Source organism: Molossus molossus, unplaced genomic scaffold, assembly GCF_014108415.1.
Source record: "Molossus molossus isolate mMolMol1 unplaced genomic scaffold, mMolMol1.p scaffold_m16_p_14, whole genome shotgun sequence".
Taxonomy (NCBI): Eukaryota; Metazoa; Chordata; class Mammalia; order Chiroptera; family Molossidae; genus Molossus; species Molossus molossus.
In genome coordinates this window covers 4,691,609-4,719,131 of record NW_023425349.1, presented here as the reverse complement: position 1 = coordinate 4,719,131, position 27,523 = coordinate 4,691,609, and the positions used below count along the sequence as shown (strand labels likewise).

General features: G+C 58.3%; 1 protein-coding gene and 1 pseudogene across 1 annotated transcript in view; one reads left to right on the top strand and one right to left on the bottom strand.

Annotated features, from left to right (window-relative positions):
* LAMC3 (laminin subunit gamma 3) overlaps positions 1-27,523 on the top strand; it is a 59,009-nt gene that overhangs the window by 6,392 nt on the left and 25,094 nt on the right. Inside the window, exons 2-11 of the mRNA XM_036261699.1 lie at positions 7,454-7,758; positions 9,826-9,956; positions 13,146-13,312; positions 15,395-15,583; positions 15,659-15,776; positions 16,200-16,298; positions 20,544-20,680; positions 23,492-23,602; positions 25,246-25,438; positions 25,553-25,662. Coding sequence (XP_036117592.1) covers positions 7,454-7,758; positions 9,826-9,956; positions 13,146-13,312; positions 15,395-15,583; positions 15,659-15,776; positions 16,200-16,298; positions 20,544-20,680; positions 23,492-23,602; positions 25,246-25,438; positions 25,553-25,662 — 1,560 coding nt within the window. The remainder of the gene's footprint in view (positions 1-7,453; positions 7,759-9,825; positions 9,957-13,145; positions 13,313-15,394; positions 15,584-15,658; positions 15,777-16,199; positions 16,299-20,543; positions 20,681-23,491; positions 23,603-25,245; positions 25,439-25,552; positions 25,663-27,523) is intronic.
* On the bottom strand, positions 5,729-6,246 carry LOC118629924 (annotated as a pseudogene).

The window sequence follows — 27,523 nt, the reverse complement described above, 5'->3', positions numbered from 1 at the left end:
GAATGTCCTGCCACCTCTCTCTGCAGACTTGTACCTTGTACATTTCAGTCCTGTCTCAGATCAGACTGGACCTCAGGATCCTTCTTAACACAAAGCCCTAGACGATAATCAGATGAAACCTGTTCACTCTCTCCAGGTTAGACAATAGTTTTGACAGTCTTTTCTTTTTTTTATTAATATGTTTTTATTGACTTTTTTAGAGAGAAAGGAAAGGGGAGAGAGATAGAAACATCGATGTGAGAGAGAAACATCTATCGGCTGCCTCCTGCACGCCCCCTACTGGGATCAAGCCTGCAACCCAGGCACGTGCCCTGACCGGGAATCGAACCAGAACCTCTCAGTCCATGGGACGACGCTCAGTCCACTGAGCCACACCAGCCAGGCAAGGCTTGACAGTCTTGATCCAAATTTGGGGTTTAGACTCCTGGCCCAAAGATGAGAGTACTGTGATGGGCCCAGCCCTGCCTTAGCCAAGCTCTCGTGGGGCCTGGCACCGTCACGGGGATTCCCCAGCACCTGCACTGCCAGGAGCTGGGGTAGGAGAGGAGGACAGGAACCGTGGACGGCCGGTGACAGAGCGGAGGCTCCGCCGGGGTCCCCCATCGGCAGGGGCCGCTCTCTCCACCCAGTTCGAATGCCCGCAGAGGGCGGGCAGCCTCACCCACGCACTCCCAGCTCAGCTTCCCACCCTGCCCCCTCCAGCCCCACGCCCAGTCTGCTGCTCCCCAGATGGCTCCAATTAAATGGCTTTGTTTTGTTTCCATTTTCCCAAAATAAGCCTCTCTGTTCTAGCTCTTTCTGCCTGGCCAGTGCCGGATGTGGGCCGGCCTGGTTTTATGACTGTCTCGGTATCACTGCTGACGGGCTCTATGTCCCAGCTGCTTGGACGGGACGTGGCTTGGTGCAGAGGGTGGTGGCAGTGTGCGTGGGCACCAGCACCCCCTTCCTGGACAGTCCTTATCTCTGAGCACCCACAGAGCCTTGAACAGAGGGGAGCCTGGTTCAGAGCAGCGACTTTGGGGCCAGACAGGCCTGCAGTTGAGTAGATTCAGCTGTTTTCTTTTTCGTTTAATGTGTTTTATTGATTTTTTAGAGAGAGAGGAAGGGAGAGGGAGAGAGAGACAGAAACATCGATGTACATCCATTGACCGCCTCCTGCATGCCCCCTCCTGGAGGTTGAGCCTGAAACCCAGGCATGTGCCCTGACTGGGAATCGAACCAGTGACCCCGTGGTACAGGGGGACAATGCTCAATCCACTGAGCTACACCAGCCAGGCCTTGGCTCTTTTCTTTGTGACACTGGGCAGGTCCCTTGTTAGTGCACAGTGATGGGGCTGTTTGGAGGTGTCTTGAGATACAGTGTGTATAAAGCGCTCAGCAGGGGCCTGGCACATAGTAGGTGCTCACTAAATGCTGGCTGTTGGGCATCAGGACTTGCAGACACACTTGTGACAGTGTCAGCCGGTTGTTGGGCCTGTCTCAACTTGCTCACTGGATTGTAAATTCCTTGAAAGTATAGATCATGCTTTCATCTTTCCTCACGCATTCGGCAAGCGTTTAGTGAGCACCTACTACGCACCCGGTGTTGTGCCCAGTGCGAAGGAGTCACAGACCTTGTCCCAAGGGGGTCACAGACTAGTGGGAGAACTGGGCAAGTGTTTCCATAACAGTGTGAGGAAGCCCAGAGTGACTGGGGGAGCCCCGTGAGGCACGCAAACCCATGGCTTCAAGGATGAGGAGCCATCAGCCGGGGAAAGTGGGAGAAGGATGTTCCACACCGGGCTGAGGCCAGGGTCAGTCTGCTACACCAGTGTGATGAGCAGGGATGTATGGGAGCCAGCCAGGTGAGCAGTGGAGGGAACAGCATTCCGGCCAGAGGGAAAAGCATGTTGGGCAGCTGGGAGGCATGCCAGACCCGTGTACCCCCAAGCTGTGTAGCCCCAGTGTCAGTTGGGGATGATGTTTTGGTCCAGCTTTCCTGCTGGGAACAAACCTGTCTCAACATCACCCTGAAACCTCGTGGGCCCCTGGGGCTTGCAAGGGTCTGGGTTGAAACTGCGACTTTAATTCTTGTTACTGTTTAAAAGATCTTGGTGGTGGTGGTGGTGGTGGGGTCCTTCCCCAGCCTTCAGGTTGCCTGGGCAGAAACCTTTTCATAACAAAGTGAGGATTACGTTGCTTTCTTGGCTCCTCTAATTAACTCTTGTAACGAAAAGTTCCTGCTGAGTGTCTGTGATGTTCCTGGCTCAGCAAGGAGGCAGAAAGCAGCACCTGATGTTGCTGGTTTGCACGAAGTCCCGGTGACTGTGTTTTTCCGATCACACTTCTAGCTGCCAGCTATCTTTTAAGTGGCTCCAAGCTCCCCTCCCATGTGTGAGGTGTCTGGCTGTTAGATGTTTACCGAGGAGTCTGGCGGACCCGCCTCCGCAGCATCCTTCCGTGAGCGGGAGCGGAGCACATCTGGGGTGAGTCCCTGCCTGGTTCTGCTCAGCACAGAAGCCGCCACCAGGCTGCCCCGACAATGGCTTGGTTAGCCACACGTGCTTTCTCTTGAGCTTACACTTTTCTTGGGGTTATAGTGCCAAGCTGGGCTGCGGTGGAACTTTGTAAAACGTCTTAGGACGTGGCAAGCCGGTTGCTTTAAAATATATATAAATATATATTTTTATCCTCACCCGAGAACATTTTTGCATTTATTTTCAGATAGAGCAGGAGGGAGAGAGTGAGGAAAAGAGAGAGAGAAACATTGATGTGAGAGCGACACATCGGCCGGTTGCCACTCACACAACCCCAACCAGGGCTGCGGACAAACCGCAGCCAAACTACCTGCGCTTAGTGGGAGCCAAACCCGGGACTCTCTGGTCTGCGGGCTGACGCTCTAACCGCTGAGCCAAACGGGCCAGGGTTTTAAAAACAAGTTTTTAAATTCAAACAAGCTTCATGAGAGAAAATTGGGAAAATGCAGAACAATTAAAAAGGGAAGAAGTCACTCTGCCCTGAGGATAATCACACTTTGTTGTGGGATGGCTTTCTTTTTGCCCATTCTTTGGGCATTTTTAAATATAGTTCGATTCTGGATGGTGACTCTCGTGTCTTTTCTTTCCTTCAATATTTTGACTCAAGCTGCCCCCCGTGTTCGAGACCAGTTATCCGCTGTTTCAGTAGCCTCAGTTGTCCCCAAATTGATGGCCTACAGGTTATTGAACCTTATGATTCCGATGTGCCCCACTGTAGAAAACCCCCTGATGACATTTCCCGCATTTAGGTTCCTTTCCATGTTGGAATTCCCAGAAGTGGGATTCTTGTGCCAAAGACCAGGAATATTTTCTTAATATATTTCTATTGATTTCAGAGAGAGAAAGGGAGAGGGAGAAAGATGGAAACATCGATGATGAGGGGAAGACATCGATTGGCTGCTTCCTGCATGCCCCCCACTGGGGACCAAGCCCACAACCCAGGCATGTGCCCTGACCTCCTGGTGCATGGGCCGACTCTCAGCCCCTGAGCCACACTGGGTGGGCAGACCAGGAATATTTTTACGGCTCTTCATCCATGTCACCAAACTGCAGTCCCCAAAAAGGTGATATATATATTCAATATATATATATATTCAAAGTTTTCTCTTATGGAGGTCAAACACGTATAGCATGAGATGTGCCATCTTAGCTGTTTTTAGGCGCTCAGTTCAGTGCCGTTAAGGGAAGAGCATTCACATTGATGTGCGACCGTGGCCGCCGCCCATCCACAGAGCTTCCTCATCTTCCCAAACGGAAACACTCACTGCCATCCTCTCGCCCAGCCCGGCACCCACCACTCTCCTTTCTGTCCCTGTGCATGTGACTCCTCTGGGGACCTCATGTAAATGGGATCATGCAGTATTTGACTCTTGGTGACTGCTTTATTTCACTTCACGTCCTCAGGGTTCATTCATATTATAGCAGGTGTCAGAATTTCCTTGCTCTTTAAGGCTGAAAAATAAATAGTCTGTGGTATGGGTAGACCACATTTTGCTGCTGTTGTTGTTCATCCTCACCTGAGGATATTTTTCCATTGATTTTTAGAGAGAGTGGAAGGGAGGGAGGGAGAGAGAGAAACATCGATGTGAGAGAGACACATTGATTGGTTGCCTCCCACACGACCGTGGACCCAGGGCTGGGGATCAAACCTGCAACCCAAGTATGTGCCCTTGACCGGGACTTGAACCCGAGACCCTCTGGTCCTCCGGCCGACGGTGTAACCACTGAGCCAGTCTGGCCAGGGCTAGATAGACCACTATTCGTTTGTCCATCCCCTGTCGATGGACACTGGCTGTTTCCACCTTTCGGTCAGTGTGAGCAGTGCCGCCGTGCGTTGGGCGTGCACGACGCTCAAGACCCCACCTTCAGTTCTTTCGGATGTACACCCAGAAGTGGAATTGCTGCACTGTAGGGTAACTTCACTTTAAAACTTTTGAGAAACTACCAAACTTTTTCTTTGCAAATTGACATCCCCACCAACACTGCACAGGGTTCCGGTTTGTCCACATCCTCACCAACACTTGCTGTTATTTTTTTTTTTTTGAAGTATAACCATCCTAATGGATGTGAGGTCCAATTCATAAACATATATAACAGCTTTATGGAGATGCAATTAATTCACCATATAATTCATCCATTTAAAGTGCTCAATTCAGTGGTTCATAGTATATTTGTAGAGTTGTATACCCATCACCACAGTCAATTTTTGAACATTGTCATTACCTCCAAAAGAAATTTCTTACCCATTAGCAGTCCCCCTACTCTGGTACCCCACTCCCCCAGCACTTGACACCCACTAATCTACTTTGTCTTTATGGATTTGCCTACTGGGGACCTTTACTATAAGTGGGTTTATATGTAACATGTAGTCTTTTGTGCTTAGCGTCTTTCATTTATCATATTCCCAAGGTCCATCCACATGGTAGCATGTATCAGTACAGACTGTCCCGACTTTGGATGGTTTGACGTACAAGTCGTCAGCTTCACGGTGGTGCGACAGGGATACGCGTTTAGTAGAACCCCCACTTTGAGTTTTGGATGTTGCTCTCGCTCCGGGCTAGCGCTATGCGGTAGGACTCGTGCTGGGCAGGTTAGCGGGCGAACAGCCGACTCTCCGCAGTGTTGCAGGGTGTTAGGTTACCGTGTTGTGGATTTACACCCATCACGTCTACCAGATGCCCAGCTATGTCTCCTGCCTCTGGTGAGAAGAGGAGGAAGACAATGACTCTTGAGATGACACTCAAGATAATTGCCCAGCTGTAGGCTGATGTCAGTGCTCTGAGCCTGTTCGGGGGGTTCGGCTAAGCTATGACGTTAGGTAGGTGAGGTGTAGTAAATGCACTTTTTTTTCTTTTTTTCTATTTCAGAAAACTTTTTCAGGTTGTTTAATTTACAATGCCAACTTTTAAAAGGTCACTAAAGTTCACTGAACAATAAACTAGGAAGAAATCGCTTTACAAAAAGAGGGAAAAGCCCAAAATGCCCCTTTCTATGGAGAACCCACAATTCCGTTTTATTCAGAGCAAAGAAAAAAGAAACTTTTGATCATATTGGAAGAAACTCAGCCATAGGTGTGGAACCTGTACCCAAACGCCACATGCAATGAGGACAATATTCTGCTAATACAGTTGATTTGCTACTGCATTTGTCTACTGTTGGGCTAATATTAACAGTTATAAACAGAGCAGTGCAACTAGGATTTGGAGCAATCCTTACAGTGTTACAGGGTCAGGCACAACTTTTCGCTTCTCTTCACACCACTGGTTCTCTGTGAACCTGGGCTTCCTCTTCTTCAGTAAAGTCGTTTTTGAAATTGAAGGTCATGCGAATCTCTTCAGGAGTTTTCCCCTTGATCATATAGGCAACAGTCTTGCATATAACATCAAGCAACCCTTTGATGTCTAAATAGTTTGCAGCCAGAATAAGTTCAAAAAGTGTTCCTTGGTCAACTTTGAGGAATTCTTGGTCCCTGACCAAGGGATTTCATCTGTTCGCTTTTCTTTGTTCTCATCATCCTCAGGAGGAGGAGGGTCATCCTTGTGGTGGGTGCACCACTGAAGGACCCTTCTTAATATCGCTGCATTAACATTTGGTTGAGGAACTGGGTCCTCATCGCCTTCATCGTCCATTCCCAAATCTTCTAACATGGTCTTGGTAGTCACAGATTGGCAATTTCAACATCGACTTCAGATATCTCTCCATCAGAACTCTGCCCCTTAATTGAAGGCATGGTGCTCAGTCTCCAGGAGGGAGCGGGCCAGAGACTGACGAGACCTGGTAATACCAGCGGATTCAAGGAGAACAAGGCCACTTGCCGTAATGCACTTTTGACTCACAATGTTTTCAACGTACAGTAGTTCATCTGGATGTAGCTTCATCGTAAATCGAGGAACACCTGTTCTTCATTCCTTTTTATTGCCAAATATTATCCCATTGTACGATACTCCTGGGGGAGGGGGGATTTCAAGGTCACAGCATCATCATCAGTGACCCAGGAAGTAAGGCAGGCGGCGGCCCCTGGCTGTGGCCACAAGCGATGGTTCGTGGCAGTGGCTTCGGTCACGTGGCCCAGCTAAGCTGAGTGATAAAGGACAGAGGGTTAAGTTTGGAGATGAGGCTATGGAGTCAGTAGACAAAGACTTCTCTTGAGAAGTTTGGAGCACAAAAGAAGTTGGATGGGCCCTGGCTGGTTTGGCTCAGTGCTTAGAGCATTGGCCCGCAGACCAGTGAGTCGCGGGTTCGATTCCCGTCAATGGCACGTACCTCGGTTGTGGTTCGTCCCCGGCCCTGGTTGGGGTCGTGCGGAAGGCAACCAGCTGATGGGTCCCTCTCCCATAGATGTTTCTCTCTCTCTCTCCCTCCCACTCTATCTGAAGATAAATGAAAAAATATCCTCAGGCGAGGATTTAAAAATAAATAAGTAAATAACAAGTTAGATGGATGTGGGAGGAACAGAGTGGTCCAGGGGCTTGGAACAGGGCTGTCTCCAGACACCAGGAGTCTGAAGTCACTGGGAGGGAATGAGGCCAGAGTCACAGGTGGAAGGGACTGCTCTGTTGGGTGTAGTAAAAGAAATAACTTTCTAACAGTGGAGCAGGCTTCAGGGTGTGGCAACATCTCATTGCTGGAGACACTTGAGCAAAGAGAGATGGCTGCCCGTCAGGGGTGCTACTGTGCAGATTCCTGTGCAGGGAGGCACGTTGGCCTAGGTCAGGGGTGGCAAACACCCGGGAAGCTGTCAGCGTTGTGCCCTGCGGCGCCCCCCTGCAGTGCCCCTGCCAGGCATCACTGATTGATGGGGCACTCCCAGCACAGTGCTCCAGACGGCCTCTAACGATCCAGGATGGTTTATGCAGCGCAGCCGGTCTGCTCTCCCTGGGCCAGGATTCTGACTCTCCCTTCCCTTCTGTAAAATGGGTCCGTGTCGTCCGCTGCAGGGAAAGCTTACGAGATCACCTACGTGCGGCTGAAGTTCCACACCAGCCGCCCCGAGAGCTTCGCCATCTACAAGCGCAGCCGGGCGGGCGGCCCGTGGGAACCCTACCAGTACTACAGCGCCTCCTGCCAGAAGACCTACGGCAGGCCCGACGGCCATTACCTGCGCCCCGGCCAGGACGAGCGTGTGGCCTTCTGCACCTCCGAGTTCAGTGACATCTCCCCGCTGAGCGGGGGCAACGTGGCCTTCTCCACCCTGGAGGGCCGGCCCAGCGCCTACCACTTTGAAGAGAGCCCCGTTCTGCAGGTTAGAGAGGAGCGGGGTGCGGCCTTGGGACTGGGCTGTGAGTGGGACCCCGGGGACAGGGGCCACAGGGCAGTCTAAAGCGGCAGGACACAGGGGACCTACGAGATTTCAGATTTTAAACAGCAGAAACCTTTGTTGTGTCTGAACCTTTTAGCTCACTGGAAAGTCAGAGAAAGGGGGGCCTTGGAGACAGGTCAGGGGGTGGGCCCAGGACGAGCCGCCACTACCCGCTGCTCCCCTGGTTGCAGGTCTCGTGGGGACCCTTAGCATTTAGGAGAAGTGACGTAACAAGCTCATGCCTGAGAAATGGTCTGGTATCGTTGGTCTTGAGGGTTTCATCTCTTTTCTTTGGGTGAGAATCTTAGGGGAAGGTTTCAGCAGCCTGGTCCTCAGCTTCCAGGTGCGTTTTTAGTATGTTGATGCATCAAAATGAGCATACAGGGGAGTCTGGGATCATTCTGCGGTCGGCTTTACGGCTTCACTGTGTCGTGGGTCTGTCTGGCCCTAATCGGGGTTTTGTTATTGGTTCCCCTGACTTCACTGACCTTGGGTTTGGCTGGCACCACCGGCGTTAATTGGGTCTCTGTTCTCTATCTCCTTGCTCAGGGTGATTTAAGCTACATGTTCTCCGGTTAGGGAGGGGAGGCCGAAACCATTTGCTCTTGAGTGTCCTTGGTTGGGGAGATAAGGTCTTGTGAGTCACTGGCTGGCTGTACGTTGTTCAAAGGGTCTGGCCTTGTTTAATTATCTTGTCTCAGTTTCCCCATTCCACTGGCCCAGGAATTTTCCCAGCTCCTTACTCTCCTGCCTCAATAACAGTACCCACTCGGCAGGTTCTGTGAGGCCCAAGCCCCAGCCCCAGGCGCAGCCGCCGTGCCTTCCCTAGGCTGGTTTGAGAAGGAAAAGAACGTTGGCCCCTTTGGCTGTGAGCTGCTGCATCTCCGACCCCGGCCTCCGCTCCTCAGCTGCTCCGGGCACCAGCTGCCTCGGCACACCCTGGGCCCTTGTTAGAAATGCAGAGTCTCGGGCCCCGCCCCAGACCCTTGAATCAGAAGGCACGTTTTAACCAGATCCCTGGATGCTCACTGACGTTTGAGAAGCGATTCTGGAGTGCCAGGGACATCAGACTCAGCTGAGGTCCCCACTCGGGTTTTCTGGTGCTGGGTCCCAGGCAGTGCCCGCGGAGCCCCAGAGCTCAGGGAGGGGCAGAGGCCCGCTGGGGCAAGACAGCCTTCTCCAGGAGTTCATTTTCTGTCTGGATGGGCCAGATTGCTACACCGGGAACTCCTGGGCTGAATTCACATGCTAATTAAAATTCAGCCGGAGCCACCTAATTGTAGCAAACAGCAGGCAGATGAAAATGTCAGCCTTCACGTGGGCTCTCTCCCACCAGCTCTTGGGGGGAAGCCGCTCATTCAGCGATGGGCAAGTTATTTATTGAGTGCTTGCTGCGTGTGGGCAGAGCCGGGGGGTTGGGGATGCAGCAAGGAAAGGGGCCCCACGGCTGTGCTCTCGTGGGGTGTATATTCTGGTGGGACAGACATCACCCGAGACAGGTGACCTGTCTGTGGGAGCCTGGTCTTTAGCACGTGAGACGCCTGTAAGCCCAGGGCCCGCCCTACACCAGGCCTAGCTGAGCAGGGGAGAAGGGCACTGGGACATGTCCTCCCCCGGCTGACCTCTAGAACGGGGGTGCAGGAGCCACCGGGAGAAGTCAGGTGACCTGCACAACGGGGTCACCACTTACCTAGCACGTGCCAGACCCCCACCTCACTGCTGCATCGGCCTTCTCCAGGCACCCTCGCGGGCTCGGCACGTCCTTTGTCCCATTTTGCAGGTGGGGACATGGATGCTCCAGGACACTGAGCAACTTCCCCAAAGTGGCACAGCCAGGAAGTGGCCTGGCACCCAGGTTGGCGTGACACCAGCACGCAGGCTCCTGATTCCTGCAGTGTCCTTAGACTTTGTCTGAGCTTGACCCGGACGGCCAGCTGGGCCTCCCAGAAGAGAGGGGTGGGAGCAGATGCCAGGAACCTGCTGATGGCCGCCCTTCCCTGTGCCCCCCAGGAGTGGGTCACCAGCACCGAGCTCCTCATCTCCCTAGACCGGCTCAACACGTTTGGGGACGACATCTTCAAGGACCCCAAGGTGCTGCAGTCCTATTACTACGCTGTGTCTGACTTCTCTGTGGGCGGCAGGTAGGTGGAAGGCAGGGCGCAGGGACCCGGCCGCCAGGACCCTGGCCCTGGGGCCGAAGGTGGCCGCCATGTGGGTGTCACCCACATGGGTGGAGGGTGAAGGAGGGTGCCCCAGGGGAGAGGGGGAGCAGAATCCTGGCCCCCGGGCCTGGCATTCGAAGCTCCTGGCTGCTTCCAGCCCCCCAGCCCAGCCCCTGCTGCTTCTCCCCACCAGCTGTTCCCATTCTCTGGACGCACTCGACCTTTGCACCTGCTGTTCCCCCTGCCTTGAAGACCCTTCCCTGTCCCTCCCTCCTGCCCTCCCTTCTTTTCCTCTCACGGATACTTTTATTCATGCCATGAAGTGGCAGTAGGCAGCGGACAGCGACGCTCCGCCGTGCCCCTGACGCACGTGCTCAGCTCACGGCTGCACAGAAAGCTGGCTGCTGGTGGCCAAGAGCAGGCACAGGCTCGAAGCTTCCAGAGCTTCCTTGTTTATCCGACTCCTGATTTTATAAGCAGTGAAGCCCACCACCCCTACTCCCTCCAGATCTCCGGGCGAACTGGGGCATAAATGGGGACCCAAACATTTTCTGATGAGGCTCTGAAGCATCTCAGTGCAGGACGGTCAGCTCAGGTCCCCGCAAAGCCCCACAGCCAACGACTTGGGAGGGTCGCCACGCTCCGGCTCCCTTTCTCATGTGGGGCATTAGGCTGTGCGGGCGGGGCCCTCATCCTGGTCCACAGTCTTCTTTCTCCAGCATCCGTCAGTGCACTTTGTTGCTGGTCTGTCTAAGCATCTCCCGCTGATATCCCAGGCTGGTCTCACGTGGCCGCCGGGACTGGGTGTGCAAGGCGGGTGGTGGAGCCAGGGAAGGCACTAATAATGTCTGCAAGGTAAACACATCGGGTCCTCCTGGGAGAGCAGAGAGGAAGACAGACGTGTTCCTGCCCCAGTGTTGGGGTGGGGGAGGTGGGGCATCTCCAGTAAATACGGCAGCGTGCCCCAGACGGGCAGGGTGTGCCCAGGTCAGGAGCTGGCCCAGGTGGGGACCTGCCAAGGCTGGAGGAGGTGTGCATTCCAGCCCGAGGCCAGCGTGTGGGCCCGGGACTTGAGGCCCTAGGAGAAGGCCCTGGGGCAGGAATGGAAGGCTGGAGGCAGCTGGAAGGTAGTCAGGGTCATGGACGGAGTTTATTTGTAGCCCACAATCTGCGGGGAGCCGTTAAGGGTTGGCCAGGGTAGTAAAAGGGTTGGATTTTTACAACGACCAACCCCTGACAGCCACGTGGGGAAGGAGAGGCGAGAGAAGCGGCCGGATATGAGGTGGCGGCCGTGGGTGGTGGCGGTAGGCGGGGAGAGTGTGTGGGTCCGAAAGCTATTTAGGACCGGAAGTCAGTTCGTGGGAGTGATGGCCTGTGGGGTAGGAGGCCAGGCGCTTCCATGATTCAGGGGCACTCGGGTGGCGTTGGAAAGGTGGAGAAGTCTGGAGGGGACATGGGCTCCTGCCCACACTCAGCATGTCTGCACCTCTCAGGAGGGGCTGAGGCTTGGGGATAAAGGGGAGATGGGCCCTGGCTGGTGTGTCCACTGGTTAGAGCATCGGGCCTCACATTGAAGGGTCTCAGGTTCAATTTCAAGGCAAGGGCACATACCTGGGTTGGTTCGATCCCCAGCCCTGGTTGGGGCATGTGCAGGAGGCAGCCAACTGATGTGTCCCTCACATCAATCTCTCTCTCTCTCTCCTCCTCCCTCCCTCCCTCTCGCTCTCTCTGAAAATCAATGGAAAAAATATCCTCAGGTGAGGATTAACAACAAAAAAAGGGGAGCAATGAGGGGTGTTTGTGAGGGCCCCTCTGCTCCCCCTCCCTTGCCTCCCCCACAGTCGATTCAGGTCGAACCACTGGGGGGACGTGTTCTCCAAGGGTGGCGGATGGCAGTGGGCTCCAGCGCCTGCTGGTGGGGGGCTTCAGCCCAGCGAACATCTGGGCCCCAGCTGCCAGAGCCGGACCATCCTCGGGCCGGCAGCTGGCTGGGGGCCGGTGGCCCCGCAGCCTGTGTCCCACCCACAGTGGCCTACAGGAATGTCACTCCTTCCCTTGGGGTCACAGGGCGTCACAGGGAAGGAAGGCGTTTGCGGCAGCCTCTGGGACATGGGTGGTCTCTGGTCTCAAGACTGCCTGGTGCCCGCCGTACCCTGCCGGGATGCTGGAGTGTTACCTGCCTGCCCGGGCGCCCAGGGTGGCTGGCGGGGAAGCCTCCCTGGTGAGACTGTGCCATGGGTGCCGGCGGTGGTCAGGGCTCTTCAACGTCCACGTGGGACAGAGCGTGGGACACAGCTTACGGGGAGCCGCAGAGTGGCCCTAGAGACTCGGGGTCTGCGCAGAGCAGGGGAGAGCAGCGTTCAGGTTCTCGCTCTGCCTCTTAGCATCTGGCACGTCACGGCCTGAGCCTCCGTTTGCCCATCTGTGAAATGGGGAGAATTACCGTCCCTCCTGCCCCAGCAGTGGGTTCCGGTGAGATGTGAGCTCATTGCTTGGTCGGAGGCGACAGAGGAAGCTGGGGCTGGAGGCCATGGCCGTCCTCTAGGGAGCTCGGTCTGCCGCTCGGGACGGGGCTGACGGCCCACGGGGCCGGGCTCAGTGCAGCATGGCCCCTAGAGCACCCCTTGTTCCTGCCCCATCCCAGCTGGGCCCTGACCTGCGGGAGGGTGGGTGAGGTGGGACACGAGGCAGGGCTGCCCTCCAGGGCATCGGCTCTCAGGGGACTTGAGATGCGTTGGGGGCTGTGAGGAGACATAGTCAAGAGAAGGGCATGAGGCGCCTCTCGCCCGCGGCCCTGTGAGCTGGCCCCCCTCAGCGTGGGACGGGAACTTCTCTCTGGTCCCTCTCGGCCCCCGCGGGGCACCTCATGGGCAGAAGCCTGCAGAGGCAGCCTCGCCGACTCACCGTGACTCACTGGCGGCCTTGGCAACCTCTCTGTGCCTCAGTTCCTCCCTCTGTGAAATGGGCTAGACTGCAGAGTGCAGTGGGTTATAGGTCAACAGCTCAGAACGGGTTCTGTTACAGTTGTCCCGGGCACATAGTAAGTGCTCAATAAAGCTCCAAAATTGAGCCGTAGCCTCGGACTCACTGGGATGCGGGGCTGCCCAGTGATTAACCCTTTTCTGCCGGCGCCCTCTCTGCTCCGGACCCCTCCTGGCTCTCTCCCAGGTGCAAGTGTCATGGGCACGCCAGCGAGTGTGGTCCCGACGCGGCGGGCCAGCTGGTCTGCCGATGCCAGCACAACACCACGGGCACGGACTGCGAGCGCTGCCTGCCCTTCTTCCAGGACCGCCCGTGGGCGCGGGGCACAGCCGAGGCGGCCAACGAGTGTGTGTGTGAGTACCGGGGCTCTGGGGCCAGGCTGTGGGCGGGGAACAAACCCCCAAGACCCTGCAGTGGGGCTGCTCCTGGGTGGGCCTGGGGGCAGCTGGGATCTGAGCCATGCCATGCCGCTGCAGGGGTGAGGAGGCGCCGAGGGGAGGCAGGAGGTGGGCCTGGGGCAGCTGGGATCTGAGCCCATGCCGCTGCAGGGGTGAGGAGGCGTCGAGGGGAGGCAGGAGGTGGCACTGAGTCCTCGGTCCTTCCCCCACAGGCAGCTCCCCCAGAACAAGTCCCCCACCATGGAGGTGTTTGTTGTGGGAGGGCTGGGAAGGTCCCCCAACTTGTTCCTTTGTTTCAGCTGCTCCAACCACAGCTGTTAATGAAAGCCAGGCCACCCCAGGTCCTAGGGGGTGCTGGCCTGCCCACCCAGACTGTCCCACAGGCCCAGGCAGCACTTTCATGTCCCAGACCCTGTGATGTGGCTGTGACCACACTCTGGAGAGGATGGCGCTGTCATACCTTCCCCAGGGACGTGGGACTGCACACGGGGCGAGCAGCCTGGTGTTCCGCCTGCCCCCCCAAGCCCTGTCTCCCCAGATGGTCGTCTGGTGTGTTTCAGGCACCCCGTGCGTAGCCGGCGTCACCAGCACCAGATCCCAGCTGGTAGCGCCATCGCTGGCCAGAGCATCTTCATGCAGGCTCGGCCTCTGGGCCCTCGGTCCTCTTGGGCTGGGGCAGGGAGGGGACAGCCTGTTCCGTGGGACGGGTGCTGTCTGCGGGCGCTGCCCGGGGCTGCTGTGACCCTAATGGGTTCCTGCTGCCCTCGCTGGCCTGCCTCCACCCGAGTCTCTCAGGGCAAGGAGGCTGTGCGGGCTGGCTCACCCGTTCCGGGCCTGGAGCCACCTCCTCGGGCGCACGCGAAAGGCCAGACTGCTTCTCTTGCCACGTCCTCAGCCCTGTGGTCACATCTTTGTCCTCTCAGTCACCAGCCTGATAGCGGGGGCTTCATGCCCGACTCCTCACCACCCCCAGCCCCAGAGACCCCAAGCCTTGTCTTCGTCCCTCAAGTCATCTGTGCCCTTCTCCGCAAGCAGTGCCCCTCCCCCTCCCTGGGCACTGCCCCCCTCTGCCTGCAGCCCTGGTGCTTTCCACAGTGCAGCTGGCTTTCACCCCGTCCGCCCCCACAGCCCCTCGCTCTGAGGCCAAGTCCTCGGCCCGCATCCCTGACCAAGCTCTGCCGACTCAGCCTCATAGCTGCCCCTGCACCCCTCCATGTCCTGCCCAGTGTCCCCGCCCTCTTCCCTGCCCCATGCCCGCCCCCTGCACACGGGGCCAGTCTTGCTTCTCTGCTGCCCACAGTTTGTCCTCTGCTCTCACCTGCTGCTTGGGACTCCCCCCACCCCCTTTGCTGCCAGCTCCTTCCTGCTCCCCCTCCGATGTCCCTGTAGCTGTGATTCCCTCCCAGAAGGCTTGCCCCATCCCCCCAGGACAGCTGTAGGGTCCTCCTTTCAGCTCCCAGAGCCCCCCACCTGCGGAATTTCTGCAGGCCTGCTGTGCCTGGCCCCTGTCAGACGGTGGGCAACACGCGTGCGGAGCTGGGACTGTGCTGTGCACTGGTGTCCCCCCCCTACCCCGACTCACCACAGGAGGAAAGACAGAGCCCAGCCTTAGTACACAGGTTTTTATAAGTGAACTACTGAGTGAATGAAGGGTGACTTGTATTTTCCATGCTTCTGAGTTACCCCATGATCAGTGGGGACCAGATTCACACAGAGCCACCAGAGACCCTGGAGTGAACTGCCACTCCAGAGGTGGCCTGGCCTGTCTGTGATTCATGACCAGGTGACTACATCCTGGATTGCCTCACAGGGTCCTGTGTTTTGGTATATTTATTAACGGCGCCCTCTCTGTTCATAAGAGTGTCCTAGTTTGGAAGGTCAAATCCGTTGGTCTCCATATCCTTGATCAAGCTAGGCCTGAACTCCATCTCGGACCCTCCTCGAGCTGCCTGCTCATTCAGCACGAGGAGACTGATTGGCACGGACTCGCCTCCTACCGCGCGCCCCGGCCCTGACCCCCCCGCCCCCTGCCCACAGCTTGCAACTGCAGCGGCCGCTCCGAGCAGTGCGTGTTCGATCGGGAGCTCTTCCGCGGCACCGGCCACGGCGGGCGCTGCCTCCACTGCCGTGACCACACGGCGGGGCCGCACTGCCAGCACTGCCGGGAGAACTTCTTCCGCTGGGACCCGCGGGCGCCCTGCCAGCCCTGCGACTGCCACCGGGCAGGTGAGTGGGCCCTGCTGCCCCGCCCCCGGCCTGCCCCGCGCTGGCCTCTGCTGCCCTGTGCCCTTCCTCCCCCAGGCTCGCTGCGCCTCCAGTGTGACGGCTCGGGCACCTGCACCTGCAGGGACACTGTGACGGGCTGGAAGTGTGACCGCTGCCTGCCCGGCTTCCACTCGCTCAGCGAGGGAGGCTGCAGGTGAGGGAGGCAGCCGGTGGGTGGACGGCCCAGCAGGGGCCGTGAGGGAGCTGTGGACTGAATGGAGGCTTGGATGGACAGATGCACGGATGCGCGAGTGAATGGATGGGGGTGGGTGGGCGGGTGGATGGATGAGAAAGCAGACAGATGGAGGGAGGGATGCACAGATGGACGAGTGAGTGGATGGGTGGATGGGTGGGTGGGTGGGTAGGCAGATGGACGGCTATTTGGGTGAGTGAGTGGGTCATTTCTTTGGCAAGGTGGGAACAATAAAGCCCGGGGGTGCAGGCTCTTGGGTCGGTCTGCCTCCCGGTCCTCTCAGGAATGGGGAAGGATGGAGAGATTCCTCCCAAGGAAGATGGGCTAGTCGTGTTCGGGAGTTGCCCGTTGGACACCTTTCCCCTGGTCCTGTCTCTCTGGCAGACCCTGCTCCTGCAACCCCGCTGGCAGCCTGGGCACCTGTGACCCCCACAGTGGGCGCTGCCCCTGCAAAGAGAATGTGGAAGGCAGCTGGTGTGACAGGTAGGGGGGCCGATGGGATAACAGGCCCGTTAGAAGTGACCTGGGGCGTGGGGGGCGCGGGGGCGCGGTCCTCACAGACTTACGCAACCCGCCACCTGGAACCCCTCCTGGAGCACCAGGATCTGCCGACTAGGAAGTTATCTGAAGGTTTTATTACCCTGTTTATGCCGTGACCCATCTCCATGGGTGGCTCAGAAACCTTGAAAGTACATCTGCTTTTCCCAGCCCATAATCCTCAAAAGAGAGAGCTGGCAAGGGGAGGAGAGATCATCTAATCCAGGGACAGCGAACAAGTGATGCTCATATCACAGCCCTCATCTCACACCCGGGCAGACGTGACCGTGGAGCACCCCACAGCCCCCCATCTCACACCCGGGATAGACGTCACCCGTGGAGCGCCCCACAGCCCCCCCATCTCACACCCGGGGCAGACCTCACCCGTGGAGCTCCCTACAGCCCCCCCACTCACACCCGGGGCAGACGTCAGCCGTGGAGCACCCCACAGCCCCCCATCTCACACCCGGGGCAGACCTCACCCGTGGAGCTCCCTACAGCCCCCCCACTCACACCCGGGGCAGACCTCACCCGTGGAGCACCCCACAGCCCCCATCTCACACCTGGGGCAGACGTCACCCGTGGAGCGCCCCACAGCCCCCATCTCACACCCAGGGCAGACGTCACCCGTGGAGCACCCCACAGCGAACACGTGATGCTCATATCACAGCCCCCACTCACACCCGGGGCAGACGTCACCCGTGGAGCACCCCACAGCCCCCCCATCTCACACCCGGGGCAGACGTCACCCGTGGAGCACCCCACAGCCGCCATCTCACACCCGGGGCAGACGTCACCCGTGGAGCACCCCACAGCCCCCATCTCACACCCGGGGCAGACGTCACCCGTGGAGCACCCCACAGCCCCCCCATCTCACACCGGGGCAGACGTCACCCGTGGAGTACCCCACAGCCCCCCATCTCACACCCGGGGCAGAGATCACCCGTGGAGCACCCCACAGCCCCCATCTCACACCCGGGGCAGACATCACCCGTGGAGCACCCCACAGCCCCCCATCTCACACCCGGGCAGACGTCAGCCGTGGAGCACCCCACAGCCCCCCATCTCACACCCGGGGCAGACATCACCCGTGGAGCACCCCACAGCCCCCATCTCACACCCGGGCAGACGTCAGCCGTGGAGCACCCCACAGCCCCCCATCTCACACCCGGGGCAGAGATCACCCGTGGAGCACCCCACAGCCCCCATCTCACACCCGGGCAGACGTCACCCGTGGAGCACCCCACAGTCTCCCATCTCACACCCGGGGCAGAGATCACCCGTGGAGCACCCCACAGCCCCCCATCTCACACCCGGGGCAGAGATCACCCGTGGAGCGCCCCACAGCCCCTATCTCACACCCGGGGCAGACCTCACCCGTGGAGCGCCCCACAGCCCCCATCTCACACCCGGGCAGACGTCACCCGTGGAGCACCCCACAGCCCCCCATCTCACACCCGGGGCAGACCTCACCCGTGGAGCACCCCACAGCCCCCATCTCACACCCGGGGCAGACCTCACCCGTGGAGCACCCCACAGCCCCCATCTCACACCCGGGGCAGACCTCACCCGTGGAGCACCCCACAGCCCCCATCTCACACCCGGGGCAGACCTCACCCGTGGAGCACCCCACAGCCCCCATCTCACACCCGGGGCAGACCTCACCCGTGGAGCACCCCACAGCCCCCCATCTCACACCCGGGGCAGAGATCACCCGTGGAGCGCCCCACAGCCCCCATCTCACACCCGGGGCAGACATCACCCGTGGAGCGCCCCACAGCCCCCATCTCACACCCGGGCAGACGTCACCCGTGGAGCACCCCACAGCCCCCATCTCACACCCGGGGCAGACGTCACCCGTGGAGCACCCCACAGCCCCCATCTCACACCCGGGGCAGACCTCACCCGTGGAGCGCCCCACAGCCCCCATCTCACACCCGGGGCAGACCTCACCCGTGGAGCACCCCACAGCCCCCATCTCACACCCGGGCAGACGTCACCCGTGGAGCGCCCCACAGCCCCCATCTCACACCCGGGCAGACGTCACCCGTGGAGCACCCCACAGCCCCCCATCTCACACCCGGGGCAGACCTCACCCGTGGAGCACCCCACAGCCCCCCATCTCACACCCGGGGCAGACCTCACCCGTGGAGCGCCCCACAGCCCCCCCATCTCACACCCGGGGCAGACCTCACCCGTGGAGCGCCCCACAGCCCCCATCTCACACCCGGGGACACATCCCGGCACAGTTGTCCCTCTCATGGGCGCTGCCATGACTTCAGAGTGCTTCCCTGTGTCCTGCTGCCCGAAGCTCCTGCTAAGCTGAGTCTCTCTGTCATCCCTGGTATGAATGGAGCGTCTAAAGCTCAACCAGGCAGAAGGACTTTCCAACGTTTTCTCCTTCCTGTCCGGGGCCTCCAAGCCCCAGCAGGGGGCTGGCCGGCAGATGTGGTTTTCCTCCCTGGGCTCACACTGTGTCCTCTTCCTGCTCTGTCTCTGGCCTCTGATGCCCTGTGCAGCCAGCGAGGGGCTGGCCAGCCCTGCGTGGGAGGTACCTGACACAGCCTGCACTGTGGACGGTCGGTCCACGCGGGGCCTGCCCTGGCTCCAGAAGAAGCCAATGCCCTGTGGCTGGCCCTGGCTTTGACTCCCACCACGGCCAGCCTCAGGACGCCCCACACCTTATCCACACCTGGGAACTGGACCCCTGCTTCGTCTTCCTCCCCCTGAGACCCCGGCAAGTGAGGAGACAGAGTGGAGCCAGGGACCAGCTCCCACCGGTTCCCCGGCTCTGCCCACCACCTCGCGCCTTGAGCAGCCCCTCCCTCCACGCCCAGCTCCCACCTGTGAGACCAGGCCTGACGGCCTGACGGGGACGTGTGCCTCGGGGCCTGCGGGGCACTGGGTCAGCACTTCCTTAGGACTCCCATTCCGCTGCCTGGGTGGTTCGAACGGAGCCCGGCTGCGGACCAGAACCTGTGTGTGCGAACCCCTCTCCAGGGCTCCCTGGAGCAATGGCTGGTTCTGGGCCAGGGTGGAAAGTGCAGGATGGACCTGGAGTGTCTTGTGGCTCCAGAAAACCAGGATGTGCTTAAAAACAAAAACAAACCCCAAACCCAGGATGGGGGCCTGTGTCAAGGGGACACGGGAGTCCCCTTGAAAGTGCTCCCTAAGCTGGAGCAACTTGAACAAAATAAATAACGACAGCACTGGACTATAACCCAAAGAATAAATAAATATCCACAGTCCACGCGGTGTAACGAGATGAGTGAGTAAATAGATACGCAGGGAAAACCCAGGAAATTCTTGCAGCAGAATTCCAAGTGCTAAACAGAGAAGGAGTAAGGGAAATACAGAATCGTCGTTAGAATTTCAGTCAATTTGCCGTGGGCAGGAGCTGCTGCTGAATTAGTGGGTGGAACTGTAAGGAGAGATAGGACGTTTGCGTTGTCCCAAAACATCAACATCTCCCTCAAAATATGTACTAAGTACCGTGGTGGTTTTGGAAGTGTCCACAGTTTTGATTCGCCCCCGTCCCCCAGGAGGTGGAGCGTAATTCCCCTTGACCAGACACGGACTAGATTTAGTGACTTGCTTCCAAGGACGAGGACCACCTGCCGTGGAGAAACCTGTCTGGCAGCACCGGAACCGAGGTGCTAGCGTGACCAGTGACGTCATTTATCCAGATGTGTTGGGACGAGAAAGTCATTTCATTTCTGTTTCTTCTCCAAACCCATCACCCCAGTCTGATCATGGAAAAACATCAGACAAGTCCAAATCGAGGGACAGTCTACAAACTATACCTGGCCAGTCAAGAAGCTGTTACAGCCGGGGGTGGGGGCAGGGGGGTGAAGGATGGGACTGAAGGCAAGGCTGTGTCCTGGACGGAATGCTGGAGCAGAAGGACATCAGCGGGAAAGGGGGGGGGGTCCTAATAAAGTCTGGGGGTCAGTAAGTGACGTGCAGCAATGTGAATTTCTTGAGTCTGATCGATGCCCCACGGTAGGGGCAGGTGTTAACATTAGGGGACGCTGGGTGGAGAGACTGTGAGACTCTGTACTAGCTTTGCAACTCTTCTGTAAGTCTGGAAAACATTTTTTACATATCCCCGGTGATCTGGACTTGCATTGGTGCAGCTGGGACCCCCTGAACCCAGCCGAGTAATTTGGGCATGCCCTGCTTCCATTTCAGATGTCGCCCAGGGACCTTTAACCTGCAGCCCCACAACCCGGCCGGCTGCAGCAGCTGCTTCTGCTACGGCCACTCCAAGGTGTGTGCAGCCGCTGCCCGGTTCCGAGTGCACCACATCCTCTCCGACTTCCGCCGGGGTAAGAGGAGCCCCGGCAGCCGCCTCTGAGGGGTCTCTCCCAGCCCGGGGGGGGCAGCCATCTGCTCTGGGGAATCCTGCAGAGGTGGGAGGGCAGAAGGGGGAAGGAAGGGCAGCCTCAGGCCCCAGCCCAGGCGCTTCCCACAGGCACCCACGGCCAGCCATGCAAGATGGGTCCCTCTGTGCCCACCAAAGCTGCCAGTACCCCCGGCACCCCGCGGCTCCCTCCGGCCTCGTCCTTCCTCAGCCTCCTGTCAGACTCCTGGGCAGGGTATAAGATAGTCTGGATTCTGCAGGGGAATTGATCACTCAAGGTCAAGATTGGCCTTCCTTGGGGTATCCCAGTGCTGGGGATTTAAGCTCAATCTCCTAGCCTCCGTTACTGGGCACCTGCCGTGTGCCAGGCCCTGCGCTCCTTGTACGCGGGAGCCGCACGGGTTCCCCCGCAGGTGTGTGCTCGCTCATTTTGTAGAGCTCGGGAAGACAGGTCACATAACTTCGTTGTCGGCACCAGGGTTTGCCAGCATCTGAGCTTTTCTCTCAACTGCTCTGCAGGTTGTTTCTCTGGGTCCAGGGTCCAGAGTCCAGGGGTGCTGTGGTGCCCTGGGTCCCCAACTCCAGGTGGCACAGGTGTATCTTTGGAACAGGAAAGCGGTAGAGTCCTGAATTCAGCCTGCGTGGACCCCTGCCATGCCCCGCAGGGTCCCCGCACCCCACATCTGCCCCAGGGAGGAGGGGAGTGTCAGCCTGGGAGAGAAACTCCCACACTGGCTCTGGGGCGCCCCAGACGTGGGGGCAGTGCGCCCCCTGCTGGACGCCGCACAGAAAGCAGGACAGAGAGGGGCTTGGGATGGAGAGGGTTGCGGTCACCGGCACAGGAGTCAAGGATGTTGGCATCTGTCAGGACTCAGTTTATAGATCCTGAGAACAATATTATCATCTGTTCTCACTTTGAGCGAGGCCCTGGGTTCATCTGATACTGTCTCACAATCACCCTTGAACAGAAGTTCTCAAGCTTTTTGATTTTCAAATTCCTTTACGACTTTGAAAATTATTGAGGCCCTCAAAGTGCTTTTATTTTTGTTTTTAAAAAATGTTTATTAGTTCTAGAGAGAGAGGAAGGGAGAAGGAGAGAGAGAGAGAGAGACACATCGATGAGAGAGAACATTGATTGGCCGCCTCCTGCATGCCCCCCACTGGGGATCAGGCCCACAACCGGGGCATGTGCCCTGACCGGGAATCGAACCGGCGACCTCTTAGTGCAGGGGTCGACGCTCAACCACTGAGCCACACCAGCCAGGCTCCAAGTGCTTTTATTTATGTGGGTTGTTGATGTGGATATTTTCTGTATTAGACGTGAAAACAGTAACTTGAAATATCTTTGTTAAAACAACTATAGTAAACTTACAATAAAAAGTGACCCCCACCTGTGAGAAGTAACTCTTTAAGAGACTTGCATTTTGGGAGGTGTGCAGCCGGCCCGTTCCACAGGTGTGCACGTCTGCACGTCTCCCTGAAGTCCGGCTGCATAGACGCCGGCGGATTCTCGCCACATTTCGTCTGCGGTGACCTCACACTGCTTGTAGCTTCTAGAAAGGTCCACTTGTGCAAGAGGGGGGGTGAAAAATACAAGAGACATCTTCGTGTTAGAAGAAGACAGTGACCTCATGACCCCGCTCCGAGTCCCAGGGCTCTCCCAGGGTGTTCAGACAAACGGAACTGCCGCGGGACCATGAGCACTTCATTGTCCCCAGTTTGCAGAGGAGGAATCAGCTTCAGAGAGGTTAAGTGACTTGCCCAGGGACACACAGCCAGGGAGGGGCAGAGCCGAGTCTAGCACGGAGGTGCCTGGGGCCCCCCTTTCCTGACTTCTTTCCCTTCCATTTAAAAAAAAAAAAATTTTTCCCTTTATTGATTTTTAGAGAGAGAAGAAGTGAGAGGGAGAGAGAGATGGAAACATCGATTGGCCGCCTCCCCCAAGCCCCCCCACTGGGGATTGGGCCCACAACCTGGGCACGTGCCCTGACTGGGAATCGAACCAGCGACCTTTTAGTGCAGGGTCGACGCTCAACCACTGAGCCACACCGGCCGGGCTTCCTTCCCTTCCTTCATCCTCCCCTCTTCACCTCTCAGCTGCCCAGGTGTTGGGCCTCCAGCCATCCCCCGTCTACCCCTTGGGGTCACTTGCTCTGGGCTAGACTATGCTCAGTGTGATGGCTACACTGCCGTCATCAGAGTGAGTGTGGACTGAACTGGGACTGGAGACCAGAGGGCCCGGGTTTCTTCCTGGCTTGACCACCTCCTAACCAGGCAGCCTCCCTGGGTGAAGTGGGCTAATGAATGACACATGCCTTTCAAAGGGCAGGGGCGGTGAGGGCACGTATGAGGGCATTCTCTGAAGTCCGGTGTTGTTAGAAACGGCCCTGATGTCCCAAGGCCCCACGTTGGGGTCTCCGGGCTGCGTTTTCATGGTGCTCAAAGCCCCCTGAGGGGCAGCACAGGCCCAGAGGTCTGACCACACCCCAAACATAGCCAGGTTCCCGAGCTTTCTAGCTTCTCCTGGGGCTACCCCCACCCTAAGACTGCACCCTGGTTCTGGGATGGGGATCGGAGCTGGCCGGCTGCTGGCTTCAGCCAGCTCTCATCCCGACATGGCCTGTGTCTAGAACTGTCCCCTCCCTGGGCCCCGTTGCTTCAGGCTGTGCTCGGGCCTCTGGGCACCATCCTTTGGACCCGGGAGAGAGGTGAGGTTGGGGTGAGTGGAGGCCACCTTCCAGGGTCTCACAGGAGCCTGTGTGTGTGTGCTGTCCAGGGGCAGACGGCTGGCAGGCCAGTGGCGTGGGGGACCCGGAGCAGCCTGCACGGTGGAGCCCACGTGGGCTCCTCCTGAACCCAGAAGACGAGGAGGAGCTCACAGCCCCAGGTACCTCCAGCCTCACGCAGGGCAGGGCTGCTTCATGTGTGCCTCCTGTCGCTGCTCCGACAAGTCACCCACTTAGGGGCTGAAAACAACACAGATGTGTTTTCTTGGTGTTCTGGAGGTCGAGTCTGGGGCGGGTCTCGCTGGGCTGAAAGCAAGGCGTGGGCAGAGGGGCGTTCCCCAGAGGCTCCTGGGGAGACCCCTGCCCTTGCCTTTCCGGCTTCCGGAGCCCCTGCGTTCCTTGGCTCGTGGCCCTGCCTCCGTCTTCGAGCTGGTCCCGGCTTTCTCTTTCTCATCACTCGGACCCCACCTGTCTGCCTTCCTCTGACCTCTAGAGAGAGGATAGTCCGTATTAATCTCTCTACTCCAAGGTCAGCTGATAAACAACCTGATTTCCCCTTCAACCTTAATCAGCCCCGTCATGCTCCATCACATTCACGGGGGCTAGGGGTTAGAACCCGGACACCCTTGGGGGTCATGTTTCTGCTGGCCACGCCCTGCTTCCTGGCCACGGCACTGCCCCCAGGCTCCTTCAGGCCACTGTCGCAGCCCAGACGGTCCTGTGCTCTTCCCATCAGCCCCTCGCCCCACCGGGCACTGCGCCCCATGCCCAGAGCCATGGATTCCTGCAGAAGCAAGAAATGCCAGGTTATTCTGATCCACAGCCCCATCAGTTAGGGCCATTCTGGTCTCCTGGAAACCACCAGCCCTCGAACCCGGAGTCTGGAGTCCATTCTCAGCTCCCCTCGGGGCGACTCGGGGTCCACTGGCTCCCTGACCTAGTCCTGGCCCTTCCCTCCCTCTCCAAGAGGAGCCAGGGCTGATGGACAGACATCTGAGGAGCTGTGTGGACACAGCACCCAAGGGCCCTGCGGCCAGAAAGCCAAGGACGTGGGTCCCTGGGTCCCTCGTGGGGCAGGTGCTCCAAGCTCAGCAGCCCACGAACAGAAACCACGCTCTGTTCCAAGGCTGCTTTGTCCACACACTTAAGAAAAAGGAGCTACTCACTTGAGAAGTGTTTGCTGGCTCTACCGGGGGCTGGGCACACCGGGGGGCGAGCTCCTGGTCTATTTCCTCTGGGCACGCACTCTAGCAACTGCTCTACCTGGTTCTCACGAGTCCAGAAGGACGAGAGGAGGAGGAACCTTGTTCCCTCTCCCTCCATGATCCCAGCGTTGGCTCAGCCAGGGAACTAGCCCAGGGAACAGAGGCGATGCGGGGCTCCGGCCTTGTGTCCTGGGACACCACTGCCTCCTTCCCGCTGGAAGCCAGGCCTGACCCCCATGGGGAGCATGGCCCTCTGCTCAGCCCCATGGGGCACGCCCCCAGTCCTCGCGGAGCCTCACTCTGCCACACGCACGTGGGTCCAGGCGGGCTCCGCCCTGGCGGGTGGCCGCCTCTGCCGTGTATCTCTGCCCCGACACTGTGCCGTCGGCCTCATCTGCAGGACCCCAGTTCAGACATAAAAGCATTAAGAATGTCCAGGGCGGCCGCAGGGGTGTGGGTGAGCCCCCCGGGCGCCTTCTGTGCACAGGCCTGGGGTTCCCTACCTGCTGTCGTTTTATGTCATTTGGATGTTTCACTGACACATTTTAAGTCAGGCTCATGGAGAGAAGCCTGTCCAAGCCTTCTTCTCTCGTCTTCAGAGAAGTTCCTGGGTGACCAGCGGTTCAGCTACGGGCAGCCCCTCACACTGACCTTCCAGGTCCCCCCCGGGGGCTCCCCCGGTCCCGTGCAGCTGAGGCTGGAAGGGGCCGGCCTGGCCCTGACTCTGCCGTACTCCCGCCTGTCGGGGCCCCGGGACACCGGGCAGCCAGGAGCAGTACAGCTCGAGTTCCAGTAAGTGTCCTGCTCTGTCCCGAGAGCTGGGGTTGGGCCCTCAGGTGGCCCCTGGGGTCCAGGCACACTGGGATGCCCCGGTGGCCCCCCTCAGGCTCCGCCCTCCCCCCCCAGGCTGCAGGAGACCTCGGAGGACGTGGACGCCCCGCTGCCCGCCTTCCACTTCCAGCGGCTGCTCGCCAACGTGGCCGCTCTGCGCATCCGGACCGGCCCGAGCCCTCCTGGTCAGTGGCGATGCGGGTGCCCCAGGAGCAGCTGGGCCCAGCCGTGCTCCTTGAGTCCCCATTTTACTGCGAAGGAACCTGAGGCCCAGAGAGGTTATGGGCGCTCGCCCAAAGCTGTATAACCAGTAGGGCAGGGGTGGATGCTGGGGACAGGCAGGGCCTGGAGGAGTGACGAGTGACGAGTGACGATGGGCAGCTCTCAGCCACAGGGGTGTGGCCAGTGAAACGGCCGGGAACCACTGCTGCCGTCATGCGGCAGCGTCACCACTGCGAGGAGCCCCTTGTGACAAAATCCCCAGATTTGCCTCTAGGGCTGATTGGCTCCTTTTTTTTTTAATCCTCACCGGAGGACATTCTTCCATGTATCTTCAGATAGAGCAGCAGGGAGAGAGGGAGGAAGAGAGAGAGAAACATCGATGTGAGAGAGACACTTCGAGTGGAGTTGTTGCCACCCACACGACCCCAACCAGGGCCGGGGACAAACTGCAACCGAGGTGCGTGCCCTTAGCGGGAACCGAACCCGGGTCTCTCCGGTCCGTGGGCCGACGCTCTAACCGCTGAGCCAAACCGGCCAGGGCCTGATTCGCTCCTTTTAAGAACCTCTGGCTTAGATGGCCAGCCTTCCCTGCGGCCTCTTTCAGCCCGAGGCTTGGGTATAACCCAGCCTGTTCCAGTTCCTTCTCTCTGCAGCTGTGGTTGAATTGCCTTCACCCCACGTCCCCCAGGTCACCACGAGGCCCCCTAGCTGAGGCTCCTGGAAGGAATTTCATTTTCACCTTTTCCGGCAGCTTCCAGCACCTCCCTGTCATCCACTCAACCTTCAGTGACCAGATGTTTACAGGGCGCCCACCCTTGCCAGCCTGTGCTGGGTGCTGGGGTGAGCTGGAGAGGCTGGTGGACATGCTGACCCTCCATCTCGCCTGTCCTGAGCTTTCTCTTCCCACCGATCACATTCTGGGGCACCTCTCTCCAGGCTTTCTGTGTACATGACTGGGTTTTTAAATACAGAAAGGCCATCACACAGGACAGCATTCTGCACCTGGCTGTGTTTCACTCACGCTGCGTCTTGGAGGTTGATACTTGTCGTTACACGTGGGAACGCCTGCCTCTCTGTACCCACCGTGGTCCAGTCTGGGGTCTAGACACTCCATGGAAGTTTTTTTTTTTTAAATGTTTTTTTTTTTTTTAATTGATTTTAGAGAGAGAGGAAGGGAGCGGGAGAGAGAGAGAGAAACATCGATGAGAGAGAACATCGACTGGCTGCCTCCTGCACGCCCCCCACTGGGGATCGGGCCCACAACCTGGGCATGTGCCCTGCCCAGGAATCGAACCAGCGACCTCTTGGTACATGGGTTGATGCTCAACCACTGAGCCACAGCGGCCGGGCTCCATGGAGTTTTAAGCAGCGCTGTTTGTGGACGAGGGGTGGTTCTCCACCATGTCAGACAGGGGTGCAGGGCTAGGGAAGAGCTTCCCATCAAGGCTCTTTGTGCCCCGCCCTGGCTGGTTTGGCTCCGTGTTAGAGCGTCGGCCCGCGGACCAATGAGTTGTGGGTTCGATTCCGGTCAGGGCGCGTACCTCAGTTACAGTTCGTCCTCGGCCCTGGTCAGGTCATGTGACATGGAGGCACCCAGTCGATGTGGCTCTATCACATCGATGCTTCTCTGTGTTTCTCTCTCTCTCCTTCCCTCCCACTCTATCTGATGACAAATGGAAAAATATCCTCAGGTGAGGAATTAGAAAAAATAAAAGGCTTTATGTCCTGGCACAAGCGTGTCACCAGGACAGGTTCCTTGAAGCGCAAACATCAGGTGAAGGAGGACGCATATTACATGTGGGTACGTGCTGCCACGTTGTCTGT